This window comes from Filicampus tigris, chromosome 19, assembly GCF_054856515.1.
Source record: "Filicampus tigris isolate MCC_2025a chromosome 19, RoL_Ftig_1.0, whole genome shotgun sequence".
NCBI classification, from domain to species: Eukaryota; Metazoa; Chordata; class Actinopteri; order Syngnathiformes; family Syngnathidae; genus Filicampus; species Filicampus tigris.
The window spans coordinates 8,110,661-8,130,868 of NC_141235.1; the positions used below are offsets into that span (position 1 = coordinate 8,110,661).

The 20,208-nt window shown below is 41.1% G+C and overlaps 1 protein-coding gene across 1 annotated transcript in view; it reads left to right on the plus strand.

Annotated features, from left to right (window-relative positions):
- The window catches only part of snx29 (sorting nexin 29), an 89,476-nt gene that overhangs the window by 19,681 nt on the left and 49,587 nt on the right, over positions 1–20,208 (plus strand). The window contains exon 14 of the mRNA XM_086016262.1: positions 3,323–3,408. Coding sequence (XP_085872388.1) covers positions 3,323–3,408 — 86 coding nt within the window. The remainder of the gene's footprint in view (positions 1–3,322; positions 3,409–20,208) is intronic.

Below are 20,208 nucleotides of genomic sequence, written 5' to 3' on the forward strand. Positions count from 1 at the left end.
AAATGATCGCTCATCTTAGATTAACTCTACCAGACATTTTCTGAGCCTCTTTTACCCGTTTGAAAAAAAAATTGAAAAAGTAGCAATAAATTCCTGGGATTGAATGGCTGGACTGCGAAAAGACGAGTAAAATCGTCAATGGCAGTGAATGAATTTTAAAATCAATAAATACGTACGATATTTGTGACATCATATATCTTGACTAGTTTGGAGGAGTTCATCTAACATCCTGCAGCTGAGGTTATGTGAATGAGCCCCCCCCTCGGGTCAAGCCACAGATTTGGGCTGCGGCTCATTTTCCTCTGTTCTGGCTGATTGCTTTTCTGATTCGGGTGTATGCTGCTGCACTTTTCCATGCTGAAAGGTATTACTCTCTTCAGCCTCCCAGCAGACATCTGAAGGCAACTGGCTAAATTGACTGCTATTTGGAATGATGTCCAAAAAAAAAATAAAACAGTGCCTTACCCACACTGACGCATGATGGTGGCAATATCATGCTGCTGAAGCTTTGAAAAATGTTCAAATTAAACACATGACACACATACTGTAACTAGTTTGTTTTTGTCACAATAAAATAGTTTGCAGGCATTTTACAAAAATAGAAAATACAAAAAATACACAAACGCTATTACTTTGTGATTTGTGACCAGAAATCAATGCTCTGTATTAGAAAAAAAAACCCCAAAACAAACTATATAGCATTTTGCATTCATAAAATCAATGAACAGGAGTGGAGATCTTCTTATCAGGTTCTGGTCCAGGTAAGCGCGGCTGTACTCATGCAGCCTGAGCTTGAGTGTGGGCAAGAAGAGCGCTGGAGGCCAGGATTTAACGATCGATAAAATGGCACCTTTCCACTAATTAAGCGTACAGCGTACCCTCATAACACGTTCTGGCAGAACAGTCTAACAGCATAGCTGAAAGTAAAAGTTCCAAACATAGAGTCTGTTGCTGTGAAATAAATTTCCAACCGCTCGTCTTCAGCGATTTTATACACCATAGCTTAACATGGAGAAATATTTATAATAATAGGTTTTATACATCCTCACATTACTCACCCTTGAAATGAAAAAAAAATCAGATTTAGAATCCTATTTAAAAAAAAAAAAACAACTAACAAATTAAGATCAAAGCATTTATCTATTAAAAAAAAAGCATTTATCGATTGTATTTATTTAATTTCAAATCATTTTGGAAGGGAGTGTTTTACGCCTTTAGGCCTTGTTTTATTGTCTCGCTCCCATCGCCAAATGTTGCCAATTAAAAGCTGATCATCATAATTAGGCCCGTTTCTTAACTCTTCAAGTTTAAGCACCAATAATTCCACTTTTCTATTAGTAGCTACATTTGCAATTTATGTGCGCACTTCAGCTCACGCTGTGTCTCGAATCACACAACAAGCCGGCGTTACATCAGCGGAAAACATTTCAGTGTTTTCAAGGATCAATAATTCAACAAAACGAGTTCATTATCGGGCCACCGAAACCAACACAAAAATACAAGCATGGCGGGAAAGCGGCGGTTTAGTGTTGTTTCTTTAGGTAATCGTTTATTCACGGAAGGGGACATTTGCTGTAAATAAAAGATTAGCGGATCAAACAGGACAAAAAAAAAAAAAACACTGATGGGAATGTACTCCAGTACTTAAATTGTGGGGTGCCATTAAAGGAGATGTCAACCCCACAATATGTTCTCTGCAGGCCCACTAGTCTAAACACAGCATTCTGATTAATATTGCGTTTGTGGAATAGGAGAAACGCACCCGTTTTTAGCTAGCTCACGGGGGCGGCCATTTTGTCCCTTCTGTCAGGGCTCAGGTAACGACTAAGCTTCAGAAAACAGGTGAACCGTGATTGATTCGAGAGTTTGATGTCATCTGCAGTCGTCAGAAGTGACAAAATGGCCGCCCCCTGAGATGGCTAAAAGCGGGTGGGTTAACTCTTATTCCACAAACTCAATATTAATCAGAATGACTTGTTTCAACTAGTGTTCCTGCATAGAACATATTCTGGAAAAAAATCACTTTGGCTAGACTTCCCTCTTTAAATGTTTGATGCAGCCTGTCGTGTTGTAAAAGTAAATGTCACGTTTTAATAGGAAATCCCCCCCCTTCCATCATGCTCCACTACTCAGGAAACAATTAGCATTTTTTTTTTTTTTTTTGCGGTCAACAGTCTAAAACAAACTCAGTGTATGCCAATCCTGTCAAAGGTTATGCCAATGATGAGCTACGGTATCTCTGTATTCCATTTTGGCATTCCCCTGTCAAAGTTGGCGTTTCAAGATCAAATGTTGGAAGAAACAGAGCTGTTTTGAGCTAAGCAGCCAAATAGTCTCTCTGGCTCATTAATGAGTAAGCGCGCCCTGAAAGGATTTTGCAACTTTAGCGCGAGCAAGGCCTGTTCGCTCAGACGCCGCCGGCTGGTGTTCGCGTCAGACTTGAGACTCATTCTCAGTCAAATGAGACACATTCCGATATCTGTTTCCCTGTGAACACACGCATTGAGTGGAGCGGTGTGTATTCAGTATAATTTAATCAAGCTGGAACAAAAAAAAAAAAAAAAAACAGAAGACAGTTCAGTATTCTGTAGCTCATCATTGGTATAACCTTTGACAGGATTCCATACACTGAGTTTGTTTTAGACTGTTGACCGCAAAAAAAAAAAATGGCTAATTGTTTCCTGTGGAGTGGAGCATAACGGAAGGGGGGATTTCCTATTAAAACGTGACATTTACTTTTACAACATGACAGCCTGCATCGAATATTTCAAGGGAAGTCAAGCCAAACTGATTTTATTCCAGAATATGTTCTATGCAGGACCACTAGTTGAAACAAGTCATTCTGATTAATATTGAGTTTGTGGAATAAGAGTTAACCCACCCGCTTTTAGCCATCTCAGGGGGCGGCCATTTTGTCACTTATGTCGACTGAAAATAACATCACAGTTGCTCAGGGCTCGGGTTATGACCAATCACGGCTGACCTGTTTTCTGAAGCTGAGCCCGCGATGATGTTATCATATTCTTGGAAAAAAAAAAAATCTTTTTTTTTTTTTTTTAATGTATTTTTGGCATTTTAAATTAAATGTGTAGGGCTCAAATGTTTATCATTCCATATCTACAGAAGGGCAATGCGGGAGGAGTTCGAAATATTTTGTGGGCTTGATCTTCCAAATATAGTCTGACACCAATCGGATCTAGTCCCTAATGGATTTCCAGTCAGAATATTACCTCCATACCACCCAATACCGCGCCCACAACCTCTTTATTATTAGCCGTTTATTGGTTATGTGATATCTGTGCGTGTGTGTCTATTTGTGCAGGGAGAATGAGGTCCTGAAGGTCCAGTTGAAGAAGTACGTGGGGGCGGTGCAGATGCTGAAGAGAGAGGGGAGCCAGGGCAATGACGGTAAGACACACACACACACACACACACACGCGCGCGCACACACATCGAGGTTGCTCGTCCATATTTTTGCTCTCAAACAGAGGTGTCGTGATTCCATCGCAGAGGCCATATTGGTTCTGATGCATTTCTCAAGTGTGTAACTTCTCTTTCAATGTTGTGGGGCTTTGGCAAACACTATGGTGAGCCACTTTATTTATTTGTGTATGTTTGGGGAGGGGCGGCAATAACTTTGACTGTGTTTGCCACCGCCGCAGGGCGCAGATGTGTCGGGGGCCGAAGCGGCACTCTGTGTAAATACGAGTGAGATAAGCCTCGCGCTGTTTGAGAGGCAAATAAAATGAACGAGGCAGATTACAGAGGGACATCATAATTGCTAATTGCATTTTGGGGGGGTAAAAAGGAGAATTGTTATCTGTGTCAGCCTGAGGATTTTATTGGTTTGTCCTGCGGAAACTGATAGGTAAACAGAAATGTTATGAGGACTAAAAGAATGAACACAGCAGAGATTATTTGTGGCGAAATGTTTGTTGTTGTTTTTTTTTTTTTTTTGCTGTTATTAATTGTGACAGAATGTCAGCATCATTTTTGGGTCGTTTTTTTTTGTTTGTTTCTTTGTTTGAGAGCCTAGCTGGCTCTTTTCTCAGAACATGGCGTAAACAGAAAAAGGTTATCGATGCGGTAACTGCTTACCGAACAAATGTACTTTTTTCAGATTTAATTTACTGACTGAAACGACACATGGCGTTGTGAAAACTTTATTTAAAGATTGAAAGTAGCTTGTTGTCTACATTCTTTTTTTTTTTTTTTAATACTTACTATCAACTTGGCACTCTGCCCATAAGAGGAGCTGTAACAAACCGTGGCATTTTCCTATGTCTCAACAAGTTCCAATTTTCGATTTTCATTTCTATAGTCATCATCACCTTTTGGCCATCCTTGGCCGAATCGCAAGCAAAACTTAAGAAAAAACGTTATACTGAATGAAGCCTTATGCGACATCCATCTCTGATTTATTTTTTGTCTTGATGTTGTTGATTAGCCACATTCAGAGTCTCAGTGTAAAAGGTTAAAACATTTGTTGTGATGCTCTGGATGGCAGGAATGTAACGATTAATCGAAAATCGATTGAAAAATTGATTCTAATCGATTTGATTATTGGTCCGATTAAATGATGTCTTTACATTTTTTTTTCCATTCCAGATGCGTGGCAAATTTCGAACATATCGATCAAATTATGAGCCATCCGTGACCGCGCGCGCACGATAACCCGCACACCTTATCACCCAATCAGAGTTGCCATTTGTGAGCCGCCGTCTCATTTTGCGGCATCGCTTGTACCTTCCTCTTAGTTTGACTGCGTCCTTTCTCCCTTGCTTCCCCCCCCCCCGTCGACAGGCGTAGCAATTTCCTCTCCACTGCGGCGTCTAAATGATTTCCTCCTCCCTTGCCTCTGTCTTCTCCCGCTAATGACGTGCCTCATTCTTCCCTACTTTTGATGTTGACTACCACAGTTCCGCTGGTTCTCAGAGGAGGAAGTATGAGGTGCGGGGAGCAGAAATTGAAGGAGGGGAGGTGAATAGGAGGATGAATTGATAGACAAATGGCTGTTTTTTTGTTTTTGTTTTTTTTTTTATAATATGTGCTGTCAGCATGCTTCCCTGTGATCAGAGCCTCTCTCTAATGATAGCGCTGTGGACGTGTTCCCTCAAATGCTTGCTAGGCGCCGTCAGCAGCGCTGACATCCCGCTAAAGAGCTTTTCTCCTTTACCTCTGCTGTGATGGAGCGATAATTAATTGTTTCTTGCGGGATGCCGTTGCAGGATTTCCCTTTTCCCCTTTTCCCTGTAACGTAAAAAGGGAGCGGTGTCTTTGAGGCACCGCGTACGCTTATATTCATACGGGTACGTATCACGAGATTTGAGTTGGGCATCATGCATGAAAGCATTCGCCGTGCATTTGTGCAACTCGCATGCCGCGTTAGCGCAAATATCGTGTACGCGCATGTAAGAAAAGATGCAAGCGTGTCTTTCTGTTCATTAGCGCAAAAAAAAGCGCCGTATAAATACAATTTGATTTGATTTGATTTGACCGGTTGAACAGAGATGATCAAAGTTACGCTCATACAGTTTTTTTACTTTGTAATTACCATTTACAGCAGTTGTCGAAAAAATGAAAAAGAAAGTGAGAGTGAATTTAGAGGTTTTTTTTTTCCATTTAAAGTGGAAGTCTAGTACAGAATACTTTTGGAAATTGGGGTGCAGCTCCAAGTATTCGACTCCCCTTTTTGCGTGGTCGCCATCAATTTAGACCCTTGTAGTGTGTCGGAAAGATCGAGACGCAGCTGTGGAGGTCAGCCCATTGTGACTACATGCGACCCTATGGCCTTAACTGAAATCAACTAATACGTGTGCCAAGAGTGTCATAGAAAAGGGAAGCCAAATAAAAGCAAGAGAAAGGTCACAACAAGATAACGGCCCGGCTCAGGTCACCCATCTAATCATATACGCATCAGAGGCCTAGTCTCATAATGTCTTCAAAAACAGGATTAAAAAAAAAATATATATATATATATACTAAACACGACCCAAATATGCAGTAGATAAATAACAGCAAGTACAAATAGCATTCTTAGATTTTTTACTTGTTCACTTGAGCTCTAAGAATGAAGAATTTAATGAATTTTGTGGCATTGATTGTTGATCTTAAAACCGCTGCGGCAAAATAGAGTGCACCGATTGACTGCAACCAGCAGAGGCGCCGTTCCCTCATAATCCCTCCAATATATTCATTATGTGTCATCCATCGAAAAGAATCAAATGAAAAACAGTTTTCTTGACCTAAAGTGAGCGACTATAAGAGGGCGAAGATGGTTTTTCCTTGAAATGGACGTCTGTTGCCTGAAGTCAATTGGTGCAACGATACAAGGTCAAGATTAGAATTAAGGGCATTGATCGGTTCAGAAAAACATTTTTTTTTTTTTCTCCCCAGAGAATCTCCAGCGTCTGCTGTCTTCCAGGTACTAATGCTTTCGTTTTCCCAGAGGAGCTGCAATGGCGTCCTAGTTGACCGTTTGCCGTTTGATTTACCCAAGGGATCGATCGTCCACGGAGATAGTCCTCGCGTCGGGGGAAAGTGGCCCTTTGCCGAGTCGGATGGCTGATTGCTGCATGCGGCCTGCTTTAAATTGGCCCTGCAGCGGCGTAGATTAGAACCATTGGAGTGCCAACTCCGGGCCGGGGTTCTGGAGTTATGAACTTATTCAGCGCTGACGTGGCTCTCGGGTCAAACTGCAGGAGATCAATGAGGGGTCGAGGGCCGCTAATTCCCTCGTTTCCATTTTCAGTTTCTGATGCCTTTGGTGTCTGTTTGATCCTATTTCTATCATGTGGCCCATTATTCTGTTCATGGTTTGTTCTGGAGGAAACGTAGGCGCCAAATAGGGTTGTTCCTCAACAGATGTTTGTTGTAACCCTGTCAGAAGTTTAGCGTAAGGTTTTCCGAGGGATGTCAACAACGTTTGCGTAGTATTGTCGAGGGATGTAACGATTAATCGAAAATCGATTCTAATCGAGACGAATCGGACTCTCAGCACAAGACTTTAGTATATACTAATTGAGAGTGCTAAAAATGATGTCTTTAAATCAACGGTTTATATTTAAAGTGGAAGTCAACCTCAACATTTTGTTTGCAAGAATATGTTCTATGCAGGCTCAGTAATCGAAACATGACATTGTGATTAATATTGCGTGTGTGGAATATGATTTAAGCGGTAAAATCCACCCGTTTTTTGTAGGGGTGTAACAAAAAAACGGTTTGAACCGGAAAACCGTTTTTTGATGTATCGAGATACGTATTGAATCGTTTTTTATTAGAGAGATCTATCTTAGAAGGAATTGGCACATTTACAGCACTGACAAATTCATTCGATTGTGTGTAAAAAAAGTAATTGCATCATACACTATCGAACTGAGCCATACTATATCGAATCGAATCGTAATCGTTCCACTTTCAAATCGAACCGTCCTTGAATCGTTTCGCGCCTAACATATCGACAACCGCATCGAATCGTCTTTTGCGGAGGGATGCACACCCTTAGTTTTTAGCCATCTCAGGGGGCGGCCATCTTGCCACTTGCTGCCGACCGAAAACGACATCACAGTTGCTCAGGGCTCGTATCACAACCAATCACGGCTCAGCTTCAGAAAACAGGTGAGCCGTGATTGGTCATTACTGAACCCTGAGCAACCGCGGCGCAAACCAAACATGCCTCTTTTCATTGTCGTAAAAAAAAAAAAAAAAAATCATAATGAACTTTTTTTTTTCGGTCCGGCTCACTCTTAATTATGTACTGCGGCCACTTTGCCTGCGTTTAATTTGCCCGTAAATAAACGAGCGGAGGACAGCAGCTTCTTCATCTCCGATAAGGAAATGCATGACATGGCTTTTAAAAAGCAAATAAGGTTACTCTCTGGCCCTTGCTCCCTTTTGCTCCTGCCAACGGCCTAATGAGTGAACGAGAGGCATTTATCACCGCCGCCCGTCCTAATAGGCGTGTGCAACTTATTCATTACACGCATAGCTCTGCATTTATTGTCCCTCGCCGTGCTCGGCTTTGCCCTTGTAGGTCCTGGGCGAGGTCAGGCTTGAATTTGTGCGCGTGTCAGTTGTCTTGTTTTTACGCAGTGGGGACCCTTGTGTGAATAGGATAGTTAATTAATAGTTAATTAAAACGTCATTCCTTGAAATAGCTTTTTTGGGGCCGGAAAGGGGGGGTTATTATTGAACAATGTGCGCGGACACGCATCTTTTGAGGGCCACTTGTCCCCCGTGTGAGCGGAGGTGAGACGAGGCGCTCGCATGCACGTGCGGCGGCCTCGAGTTGAACGCCGCCAGTCGCAGTCGGCCGGCGGGAAACTGTTGAAGCCGGCGTGCTTTATGTTAAAAAACAAAACAACGTTATTTTAAGACCCAGTAGGCTGAGTGTAAACGAGCAAACGATGAGTCATTCTCCATGTGACTCGAACTTAATCGCGTCCGCTTCTATAGCAGATTGGGCTTGTTTACCAGCTCAAAGGTGCGAAGGATGTTCATTTAATCCAAGACAATCAATGAAGAAGCCCTGCCGGCTATTAATAAGGTGACTTTGCGTTGGCCAGGTGGTCAACACCTCAGCAATTTTGCGTCTATCGCGTGTGTGTGTATTTTTTGTGGGCGCCACAGGGGTGTGTGACACATTTCATTACCTGGGTGGATACTTGTTAATGATTGGTTTAATCATCCTTCTCTGCCAGGAGTCTCTTGATGGCCGTGAAGAAGGGAAAACAAGAGTGGCGAATCTGCAAATGAAACTGGGTGTTGTCATTCCCTTTCTTTCGTTTCTGGTTGAGGGATTATCTCACTGAAATGTATACGAAACGTTACGCAATGCCTCAGAGCTGGGAGCAGTATAGGCAATGGTGGAGAATTCTGGAGATTATTTTAAATCATTCACTGCCAAAAACGTTTTTATATGTTTTTTCACTGTCCGGCCATTCAACCCCAGGAATTTATTTACATTTAAAAAAATTATTTTTTCAAACGTAAGGGTAAAAGAGGGTATGAAAATGTCTGGCAGTTTAATTACTTACTCTGACTTGATTTTTTATTTTTTTTCATGGTGAGGGGAAAAATGGAATTACAAATGAGGATAAGAGAGGACGGCTTGAAATTTGATAAGAGACGGAGGGAAGCCCTCGTGTTGATGTCGCGAGAGATTCACCTGCTCTGTTGCCTCTGGCTATTTTTGACTTTGCGCTAATACACACACGCGCGCGCACACACACACCCCCGGGCCATTCCCGTAGCGGGCGTTCAAAGTAAGCGTCGGCTTGGATTGGCCACATTGCTGCCATGCAAGTTTTGCGTGCGCGCTCGAGTGCGTCATGGAAGAACATGTTATTAAATCGGGATAAGGCGCACGCAGTGTGACATTACAATCTCTGCATCCTTATCTCCTGAGCGATTACATCTGCTCCCAGCTCGCCACCCCGCCAGCCTTCCAGGCGGCGTTGGACGCGCCGGCGCCGCTTTGTCAGGGTCCAGGCCCGCTGTTCATTTCCTGCATGACTGCCCACGCTGATGATAAAACTCCTCTTAGCACGCGGGGCGGCCAAGAGAGCATTAAACACTCCTGTGTTTTGCCAGGGAGAGGATGTCGGGGACAGAGGGCTGCTTTGTTCCGTACTCGGACACGTGTTCGGCTACAGCGCTTTAAGTGGCGTGATGGAGAGTTGGAGGCAAAGTGCCGATCCTTGCTCGACGGAGCGGAGATACGCGCGGTCCGAAATTAGGGACGGACCGATTTATCGGCGCCGATATTCAGTGTTTTGACAAATGTCGCCATCTGCCTTTTTTCAAAATCTGATGGCCAATAATAAATCAATTGACCTTTTTTTGTAGTTGATTTTATAAAAGAGTCTACTTACCTTGGGAACACTGCACTTTTTGTTTTTGTTTAAAATCAAAACAAAGATAAGTGACATTTTGAACACTTCTCTCATTTGGGAATTTTGGAGGACTTTATTTACTGTCGAAAACTATATGGAGCTATTTAAGTTTTCATTTAACTTTTGAAGACATGTTGATGACCCTTGGAGCTCCCCCTTTTTAAAATTTTTTTTTTATAGAATTTTACAATAAAGATGTAATAATATGCCAACATTATTAATAATAATAATTAAAAACAAATCTATAAATTGTTCAATAAAGATATGCTTAGAGACATTTTAACAAAGTGAATAGTTGAATTTTTTTATTTTTTTTACACTAATATTTTCCTTTTTGCTGAAAACGAATATCGGCTCCAAATATCGGTTCTCGGCCTCCTTGACTACTACTAATCGGTACCGGTATCGGCCCTGAAAAAAAACATCGGTCTATCGCTAATCGAAATTGTTGACATCACATCCGCCCAATCCCACGTTTACGATTGTACATAAGTCGGAACACATTGTACTTTTTTATCACTGTGAATGCAGTAATGAAGTCAGAAAATATTTATTTGATAAAAACTTCAAGGCCATGAGTTTAAAAATGAAAAACATTAACAAAAAAAAAAAAGACAATTACAAAGCCACACCCGTAAAGCAAGAACCAACTCTGCATTCTTTTTTACTGATACTAACAATACAATTCTCTTTCGAGGTTCTTCACTACACAGTCCTAATTTTTGCTGTCAAGTTGGTGATCTATTGTCCAAACACGTGACGGTGATTTGTTTTGAGTGCTGGGTTTCTGTCACATTATTGATTTTTTTTTTTTCCTTTCGTTCTTTTTGGTTGTACTGCTGGGGGTGAGATTGAAATATTTCGAGCCACGCACTGATAATGAGCCACTTGAATTTGGAGGCTTTTGCCTTTGGAACATATTGTAGCAAAAGTGCAAAAAAAGCCAAGACACATCTACTGTCGCATCATACTCTTATTAAAACCTGGTGATTTTCTCGAGTGCAAGGTTGTGTGCGTCATCACGGCATTGTGCCCGTACGCACATGCCTCATTTCCACCCTTATTTTAAAATGGCTGTGGACGCTTGCTTAATTACTCATTTGCATATAGAACCGCTGGTTGGTCCTCACGTTATTAGACACGGCAATTAGATTAACAGCAAATGTGCAGTGCAATGTCACAGATAGGGCAGGACTACCAAATGGTTTTCTTTCACAGGACAGAGCAAAAAAAAAAAAGAATGGCCCGTTGTAAATACGTCACTTGATTTATTCATAAGGCTGACCATTTTTTAAGGGGAAGTCAACCCAAACATATATTTTTTTCCAGAATCTGTTCTATGCAGGCCCACTAGTTGAAATACGGCATTCTGATTAATATTGCGTTAGTGGAATTTGAGAAATCCCCCCCGTTTTTAGCCCTCTCAGGCGGCGGCCATTTTGTCCTTTCTTTGGACTGAAAATGACATCACAGTTGCTCAGGGCTCAGGTGACGACTAATCGCAGCTCACCTGTTTTCTAAAGCTGAGCCGTGATTGGTCGTTACGGGAGCCCTGAGTAGTTGTGATGTCATTTTCAGTCGACAGAAGTGACAAAATGGCCGCCGCCAGAGATGGCTAAAAACGGGTGGATTTTGCTTCTCAATTCATATTCCACAAACGCAATATTTATCAGAATCATCCGTATTTTGACTAGTGGGCCAGCATAGAACATATTCTGGGAAAAAAAAATGTTTGGGTTGACTTCCCTTTAAAAAGATGGAAGATATGATAAAATGGAAGATTTATATATTGTAGTTTAGGAATACTAAACTAAAGAACTGTCTGTTGCATTATAATGATGAAACGTGGAAAATACTGTTCCTTTTTGGGGGGAAAAAAAAATCGAGGTAAAATCGGCGACGATATTCACTCCGGAGAGTCAAACCTCTGAGTGGTATTGACTCGTCACCTCCTGACAGGGCGAGAGCAAAGCGGCGAGGGATTTACAGCGAGTGAGCCGCAAAGAGGAGGCGATAATGAGCCGTGCTGCGAGACTTTCTTATTCTAACAAGCTTCTCATCTTGGCTCCAGAGTCTTCTTTAGTTCTGGTCAAATACCTGCGCTGAGGAAATGAGGGAGAGAGGGAGGGGGGGAAAGCTCTCGGAGGCTCTTTGCTCTTCTCTTCTGCGGCTTCGGGACAAAGGCGCTACTTGTCTGTCGAACCACCTTCGCAACCGCATCAAAAATCCCGAGCGCTGCAGTGGATTAGCTTGACTTGCCGAGCAGCATATTTAGCAGCCATGAGTCATTTATCACACACCGGACGTATTTTTGGAATATCGTCGCTGTCATGTGAAAAACACTTATGTCCATTTTTTTTCAATTTTCTTATTTTTACGTGAATTATGTTTTTACGTTACAGACATCGCATTAACGTGAACATTTAAAATGTTTCCAAAATTGGACATAAGTGTTTTTCACAGGACAGCGACGATATGATTGTTTTGTTACGACTTTTATGGCCCATATACACTTATAATATCATGAATAAGTTCAGAAGGAAACTATGTGAATGTCGGGATATTTAAAGTTTACTGACCTGATAGAGCCACGACAAATTTAATAGATAATACGATGAAATTCCGTCTGCCGGACCGGTCAGTGATGGAAGCCCGTTTTGCCGTCGTTTTTTCGGGCGGCTGCCTGGCTGAGTTGAAACGGGGCATTCTGTTAAATATCGTGTTTGTGGAATAAGAGTTAATCCACTCGTTTTTAGCCATCTCCGGGGGCGGCCATTTTGTCTTCTGTCGACTGAAAATGACATCACAACTGCTCACAACGACCAATCACGGCTCAGATTCAGGAAACCGGTCAGCCGTGATTGGTCGTTGTGAGCAGTTGTGATGTCATCTTCAGTCGACAGAAGACAAAATGGCCGCCCCCAGAGATGGCTAAAAACGAGTGCATTTTGCTGCTTAATTTATATTCCACAAACGCAAAATTAATCAGAATGCTGTGTTTCAACTAGTGAGCCTGCTGAGAACATATTTTTCATAAAAATATGTTCTATGCAGGTGAAATACGGCATTCTGATTAATATTGTGTTTGTGGAATATAAGTTAAGAAGCAAAATGCACTCGTTTTTCGCCATCTCAGGAGGCGGCCATTTTGTCACTTCTGTCGACTGAAGATGACATCGAAGTTGCTCAGGGCTCAGATAACGAACAAATCACAGCTGGCCTGTTTCCTAAGGCTGAGCTGCGATTAGTCATTTGTCATCCGAGTACCTCGTTTAAAGCTGCATACTCTCAATCCAGATTGCGTCATTAATTGCACTTTCTGACCAAACGCCCATCAAGTCCCTTTACTGTTGTGTTTCCCAGTCAGAAGCTCGCCTGCGTCTTTTTCCTCTCGACACTAATGAAAGCAAATCCTACAAATGAGCATCTTTCATACGCTCACTACATTGCACATGCAACACCCACGGCATCTTTTTTTTTTTTTTTTTTTTTCCCCCTTGCAAAACTTCGATACGTTCCTCCAGCATAATGAAGAAAACTCACTTGAAGGGAATTCACTTAGCGAGTGCTTTCCGCTTTCTTCCCCGCAAGTGGATCCAACCGCACGAGCCAACTCAACAAAATGCTCGTTTTATAAAAGTCCTTTTGGAGTTGGGATCAAAACTGTATCCCCCCCCCCTCAGCAATCCATGGCTGAAATATTTAAAACTGGCAATGTCTCTCTGTTTTATGCAGCCGCCGCTCGTTGGCTGGCTGGCTTCCATTCCCTTTACATTTTCTTCCTTTTATTTCCACCTTTGCTGTCCCTTCGTCTCCCATCTCCACTCTCACGCCGCCTCTGTGTTTGCATTAATAACGCAGGCTAATGCAAAGTGGACGTGGGGTTATAAATAAGATGCTGTATGTATATTTGATTGCTTTAAATAGGAAATCAACCCAAACATATTTTTTTCGAGAATATGTTCTATGCAAGCCCCACTTTTCGAAACAAGGCAATTCTGATTCATATTGCGTTTGTGCAATATGAGTTAATCCCCCCGTTTTTAGCCCTCTCAGGGGGCGGCCATTTTTTGTCATTTCTGTCGACTGAAAATGACATCACAGTTGCTCAGGGCTCAGGTAACGACCAATCACGGCTCGCCTGTTTTCTAAAGCTGAGCCGTGATTGGTCGTTACCTGAGCCCCGGGCAGTTGTGATGTCATTTTCAGTCGACAGAAATGACAAAATGGCCGCCCCCTGAGATGGCTAAAAACGTGTGGATTAACACTTATTCCACAAACGCTGCTTTGTTTCAACTAGTGGGCTTGCATAGAACATATTCTTGAAAAAAATATGTTTGGGTTGACTTCCCTTTTAAGGACCTTTGATCACACAAAGAAACCGCTGCGAATATCAGAAAAAGAAAAAGAATAGAACGGAGATGCTCTTTGAAAGAAATGTCAAATGTCATATAAGACAAAGTGCTTCATGAAGCTTCATTTGTTCATCAATAGTGACGATGCAGCTAATCTTTTTTTGTTCAATGGAGAGCGTCTGCTAAATGCACGTCGGTGTGTCAAAACAGCTGCAGGGGTTGTGGCGCGCCGCAACAGTTTGCAGGCGTCCTCATGCTGAGTGCTGGGAGCTCCGATGCTGATTAGGCGTCTAAGAAAAAAAAAAAAAAAAAAAGAGAGAGTGCTTGGATGTTTGCAGATAAGTTTGCATGATTAAAGGCCACCTAATCAACTTGGACAAGTTTTTCTGTCAGAACTTATTAGCTCCGGTGCACTCAGTGGGTCTGGGTTGAAGTGAGGCTGGCGTGCGCGTGGCTCGCCGCGATGTGGAAGTGTTGACAAAAACAACATCCTCGACGCCGCGTTGTCGTGACGAGTGCATGGAGCGAGGAGCAGGTGGTGCTGATTGAAAGCTGCTGTTAGCTCCAGTGATTAGATGCGGTACGTCTTAATGTCAGGCCGCAGCATAATGACTTTGCCGATTGATTAGTAGAGATAGACCGATGTGATTTTTGCAGGGCCGATACCGATTATTAGTAGTCGAGGAGGCCGATAATCGATATTTGGAGCCGATATTCATTTTCAGTAAAAAGGAAAATATTGGCGTCGAAATCTAAAAAAAAAACTAAAAAAAACTCTTTGTTGAAACATCTTTAAGCTAGCAATTTTTCAGATTTGCATAATGTTGATTTAAAAAAAAAAAAATTATTACAAGAAATTTTAGCCAATGTTTGTGGTAAAATTCTAACAAAAAGTTCAGGGCACTAGCTCCATGGAGTTTTCTACAGTAAATAAAGTTCTCCAGAATTTCAAAATGACAGAAATGTTAAACTTTCACATGTCTTTGTTTTGATTTCAATGCAGTTTTAAAGTGTTTTATTATCGGCCGTTAGATGTAAAAAACAAAAAACAAAAAAAAAAGAAAACTGCAAATATAGGCGCCAATAATCGGCCCGGCCGATAATGGGTCCATCCCTATTGATTAGATACCATGCACTTGATCATGTTTGTGTCTGAACTCGGGAAGTTGAACTCCTTCATTTCGGTGATGGGCCACTTGCCGTGAAAGTGCATTTTATGAAAGATGCACAAATTTGGGCCGTTCATGTCGTTGTTACTCGATGAGTCATGCATGTGCTACTTGAAGTTATAATTTAAGTCATCAAAAAGAACTTTGAAAGTCATATTTGTGTTTTTTTTGTTTTGTATTCAGCATATCCACTAACTAATTGAAGTGAGTTGAGGAACTTCATTTAGTGCTCCATACCTGCCCATGGAAAGCCTTGACAGAACATGATGTTTTTATTGGACTATAGTTACTTCCTATTTCTGTGTCTCAGAATTTCATTTGGACCTAGCATCACCTGCAACCACTCCAAGAACCGGGATGTAGCGATTCCACTGTGGATACTTTTTCCCTGACGGGGCTGCAGGGCCTCACCCTTGGGGGCCTCGTCGAAAAATTCCTAATTCCTAATTCGTTGCGAATTGCGATCGGCTGACCAACCATCAGCGTTGTGCTCTTGTATGTTGAAAACAAAAGAAAAGTAAAACGACACAAACGCTGCGCCAATAGTATTCTTCTGCATTTATTGGTAAGGACGCTCAGGTTCGATTGATCGTTTGTTATCGTGATGAGTGATGCTGAGGTTTAACTCTTGACATAGCAGTCAGTCCAATTTTCTTTTTTCTTGCCTGTCTTCCATCTTCTGTCCATCTCTTCCTCTGTCCTGATTCCTCTTTCGCTCCCCTGGTCTAAAATCGGAAATGTCTAAATTACACTTGCTAATAGGTCACGGCGGCAGTTTCCTGCCTCACCTCATCACTCTGTGCCTCTCTCTCTTTTTTTTAAATTTTTTTTCCATTTACTCTTAGGTACAGAGAATATTTCATTTGACACTAAATGGAATTGATCGTCTCAACTCTTGAGAGAAGGGGAAAAAAAAAAAAAAATCTCTTCTACTCTGCTGTACCTTGTCCTCCAGATGGGAACATCAATTCTTAATCCTCATTTGAACGCGCGAGTACTCGGCCCCCCGTTCCCCCCCCCCCCCCCCCCCCCCTTCAGGCATGCACGCAGCCACCGCCGGACACCAAAGTGAACACACTCTCACTTTGCTGCGCCTGAACACCTTCACAGAAATGTTGTCGACTCGTTTTTAATAAATACTCCAGAGACGCTAACTCCTCATTAAAAAATACACCACGCTGCGCCAACAGATCAGCAGATAATTAACATATTAATTCCGAGCTGAAGGATAAGTGCTCCGAACAAACGAGACCATCGCAGAGAGGCGCAGCCTCTTTTTTTTTTTTTTGCTATTTATTTTTTTTGCTTTTTATAGAATGTTGCGTCTCGTTAGATGGCAACGTTTTCGTTATATCGTCAAGAGCGAGGAAAAGACAATGTACATGCTGTCGTAAAGAACCAAGCAATATGAATAAAAACAACCTCATTATTGGAATCGACAAAGATTCACGTTACTTCCGCCTCTCTTTTGCTACTTGTAGCAGCAAACTTGATTTTGAAGTGTGGCTGTTGCTCATGTGGGTTGCAGCAGGTTTGACAGGTGCCACTGGCAATCGCTAACCCTTTTGACACCAAATTGGAAAACAAGAGCGTTTTTTCCGACCTTATTTCTACACTAAAGTCATTTCGGTTGTTTCTTGTCATTTTTTGTAATTAACCATTTTTGAGGTGGTGATCTGTAATATGCAGTATAAGCACCAGATTATGCATAGAAAATAAACTAGGCTGTAATGATTCACGCAAGCCCCGATTCGACTTTCAATTCCCGATTTCGATTTGATTCGATTTTTAAATTTTTTTTAAAATTTTTAAAAAAAAATTTTAAATCTTTTTTTTTTTTTTAACAAAATGAATGACTCATTTTATAATGTCCTTGTCACATATAGTAACTTTTTGTAACTTTGCAAAAAACTTAAAATTGGTCTACTAATTTAGACTGTTTCACTCCATTTTTGTCTTATCAGTGTTTTGAAAATAAATACATGTACGATAGATTTGACTGTCATTACAAATCCTTTTGGGATCAAAATTTTACTTGGAACACCTGCATTTATGTCGTATCAACCTGGTGTTGCGAATCGATTCTTTTATTTTTTACATCGATGCATATTTTAAGCATTTTGAATCGATTTTAAATCGATTTTCGATGAACCGTTACATCCCTACCTAAAAAAAATGCATAATTAAGTTGTTCGCTTTGTGTGCAGTGAATCTATATAATATACAATATCCACTCCACAATTTGCATTGCGCAACTGAAATAAATCAGCTTTTCTATGCAACTATAATTTATTGAGTTGTGTTTCTTGAAATTGACAATGCCCGTTAAGCACTTTAATTAGTTGATATTGGCAACACACTGGTCGAGCATATTGTCTTGCTTCTAATTAAATGAGAATAAAACTCAACAGCAACTTCTTATTCAAAACCCACCAAACAAACACACATTTGAATAGCCAGAGAAACAGCGGCGGACCATTTCCATGTTTATTTTGAATCTAAGTGGGAGACCATTTCTAATAAAACAACTCACATTGCCAGTTCAGTGAGAGGTATTTCCATATTCCTGGCAAGTCATCATGAATAAACCTTCAGCTTGATCAAAACAATTTTCATTCCTTTTAGCCATGGAGCCCAGAGTTTTCTTGTACACTTTTCGGCAGGTTTTCTTTTACCTTTCTATAAGCACTTGACCAGGAAAACAACAGGAATTTCTATGCACGCACGCTCAGGATTTCATGCATTGCTAAAGGCAAATTTCAGCCTGCATGCAGCGTTCGACACTTTGTATTGCCTGTCCCTCACGTGGCTGCCCCGCTGTGCGCTTATTTCAATTTGCAAGAGCATGGACGCACAGACCATACGCAAGTATTGTGCTAAGTAAGCCAACATGCATTTTGCATGCGATAGGTTCGCTAAATGTAAATTCTGTCGGCGCGCGCGCGCCTTGTGTGCATGCGTAACGACTCTTGGAATAGGTCGCAGCAGATTGAGCTGCGCTGTTCTCCAGCGGAGACATTTTGGGGTCACAGATTTGTTTTTCCTAATAATTCATTTCGATGAAAGGAATAATTATTCGGTTCTGCGTCCGTTGCTCGCATAGAAACACCTGCTTGGGCACGTCGGTCTTCTATTCTTCATGGCTCAGTCCGTCCTGACAGAAAAGGCAGAAAGATAAATGCTGCGATTACTGCTTAGCCGTTACCAGAATGCTGGATAGGGAAAAGATGCTGTTCAAAGCGCACCCTTCTGATGAATAAATGTAGGGGTGCTCTTGTAAGGCTGCAAATTCCGAAAATAAAATCATTTGAGCACTTCAAATGTTTATTTCCAACTTTAAAAAAAAAAAAAAAAAGTCTTTGTTGATTGTCCCCGCACCGTGACAGCAGTCGGTTTTCACCGGTAGGCTTTTGCTCGAAACAGCACTGTAACCTAGCGCTGTGCAATTAATCGAAATTACAATTACGATTATTACACTCCACGATTACAAAATTGTCATAATCGTTAAAATGATTATTAACCCTTTCATGCATAGTGGTCACTACAGTGGACGGCTGTTTAAAAGTTGCTTTCGCCTTTATTAATTAATCTAAATGAAAAAAAATATTTTTAACCCTTTCATACATTAATTATGATTTAATGTTATTTTTTAAAATAGAAAAATATTTTTCAAATTAATTAATATAGGCGAAAGCAACTTTTAAATAGCTGTCCACTGTAGTGACCACTTTGCATGAAAGGGTTAATATTTGTACCCAGCACACTAAATTTGTATCCAAAAAGAAATCATACTTCAATTTCTACATTTGCACATTTTTTTACTTTATGATAACAAATTCTATACATTTTGTTTGGTCCAAAACGAACATACATAATTATAGTGTTTCAAAGAAATGTATTTGTCTTTTATATATATATTTTTTACGTTTAAACGTTTTCTTGTTTTGTACCAAAAAACAAATAATCGTTTGAATAATCGCGATTTCAATTGTTCCCAAAAATAATCGTGATTCACATTTTTTTTTTTTTTTCGTAATCGAGAAGCCCTACTGTAACCCGCTCGCTTGTAACTGGATCTCTCCATGTGACACACGCATGCTGTAAACAGTTTTGTTCTCCCTCGGATTATGTGAATCTTTGATGAAGCTCCGTACACGCCTTCACGTTCGCCAGTCATATTTAGCAACTCATGTCGCTGTGCATAATCCCAATATTGATCTCGCAGCCCTCCCGCGTGTGAGCGGCCTCCCATCTTATCTTTCCCATCAAAAGCACCCGTGTGACGCTGGGAGGCGTGAAGTCTTAAATAAAGGCGGAACGCTTCAGATTAGAGCAGATGATAAAATGAAACTTTAATAATCCCCGTGAGGAAACTGGGTCACTGCTGAAGTGTGGCAACAGAAGACAAGAATAGAGAAAATGGAGGCTTGTAGGTAATGCGAGTAATTACAATCAAAGCACATACTGTGTTGTATTGCGGTGAGAAGAAGTTAAGATATGACGTGTTTATGGTCCCTAGCCGGATTAGAATTCGTACACACACACACACACGTAACCTCTGTATCTGAGGATATGGATGACCCCCCCCCCCCCAAAAAATTAAAAACAACATTTAAATTATTATTATATTTATTATTATTGTTTTTTGTATTCAATAATTAAAAAAAACTCAAATTGACAGCATTTTCTGATTGATTTCACAACAGAATGATGCAAATATTGAGTATTGGTAATGCAGTATTTCGCAATATAGTCCATAAACAGTGTATTAAGAGATTACCTTTACATTTT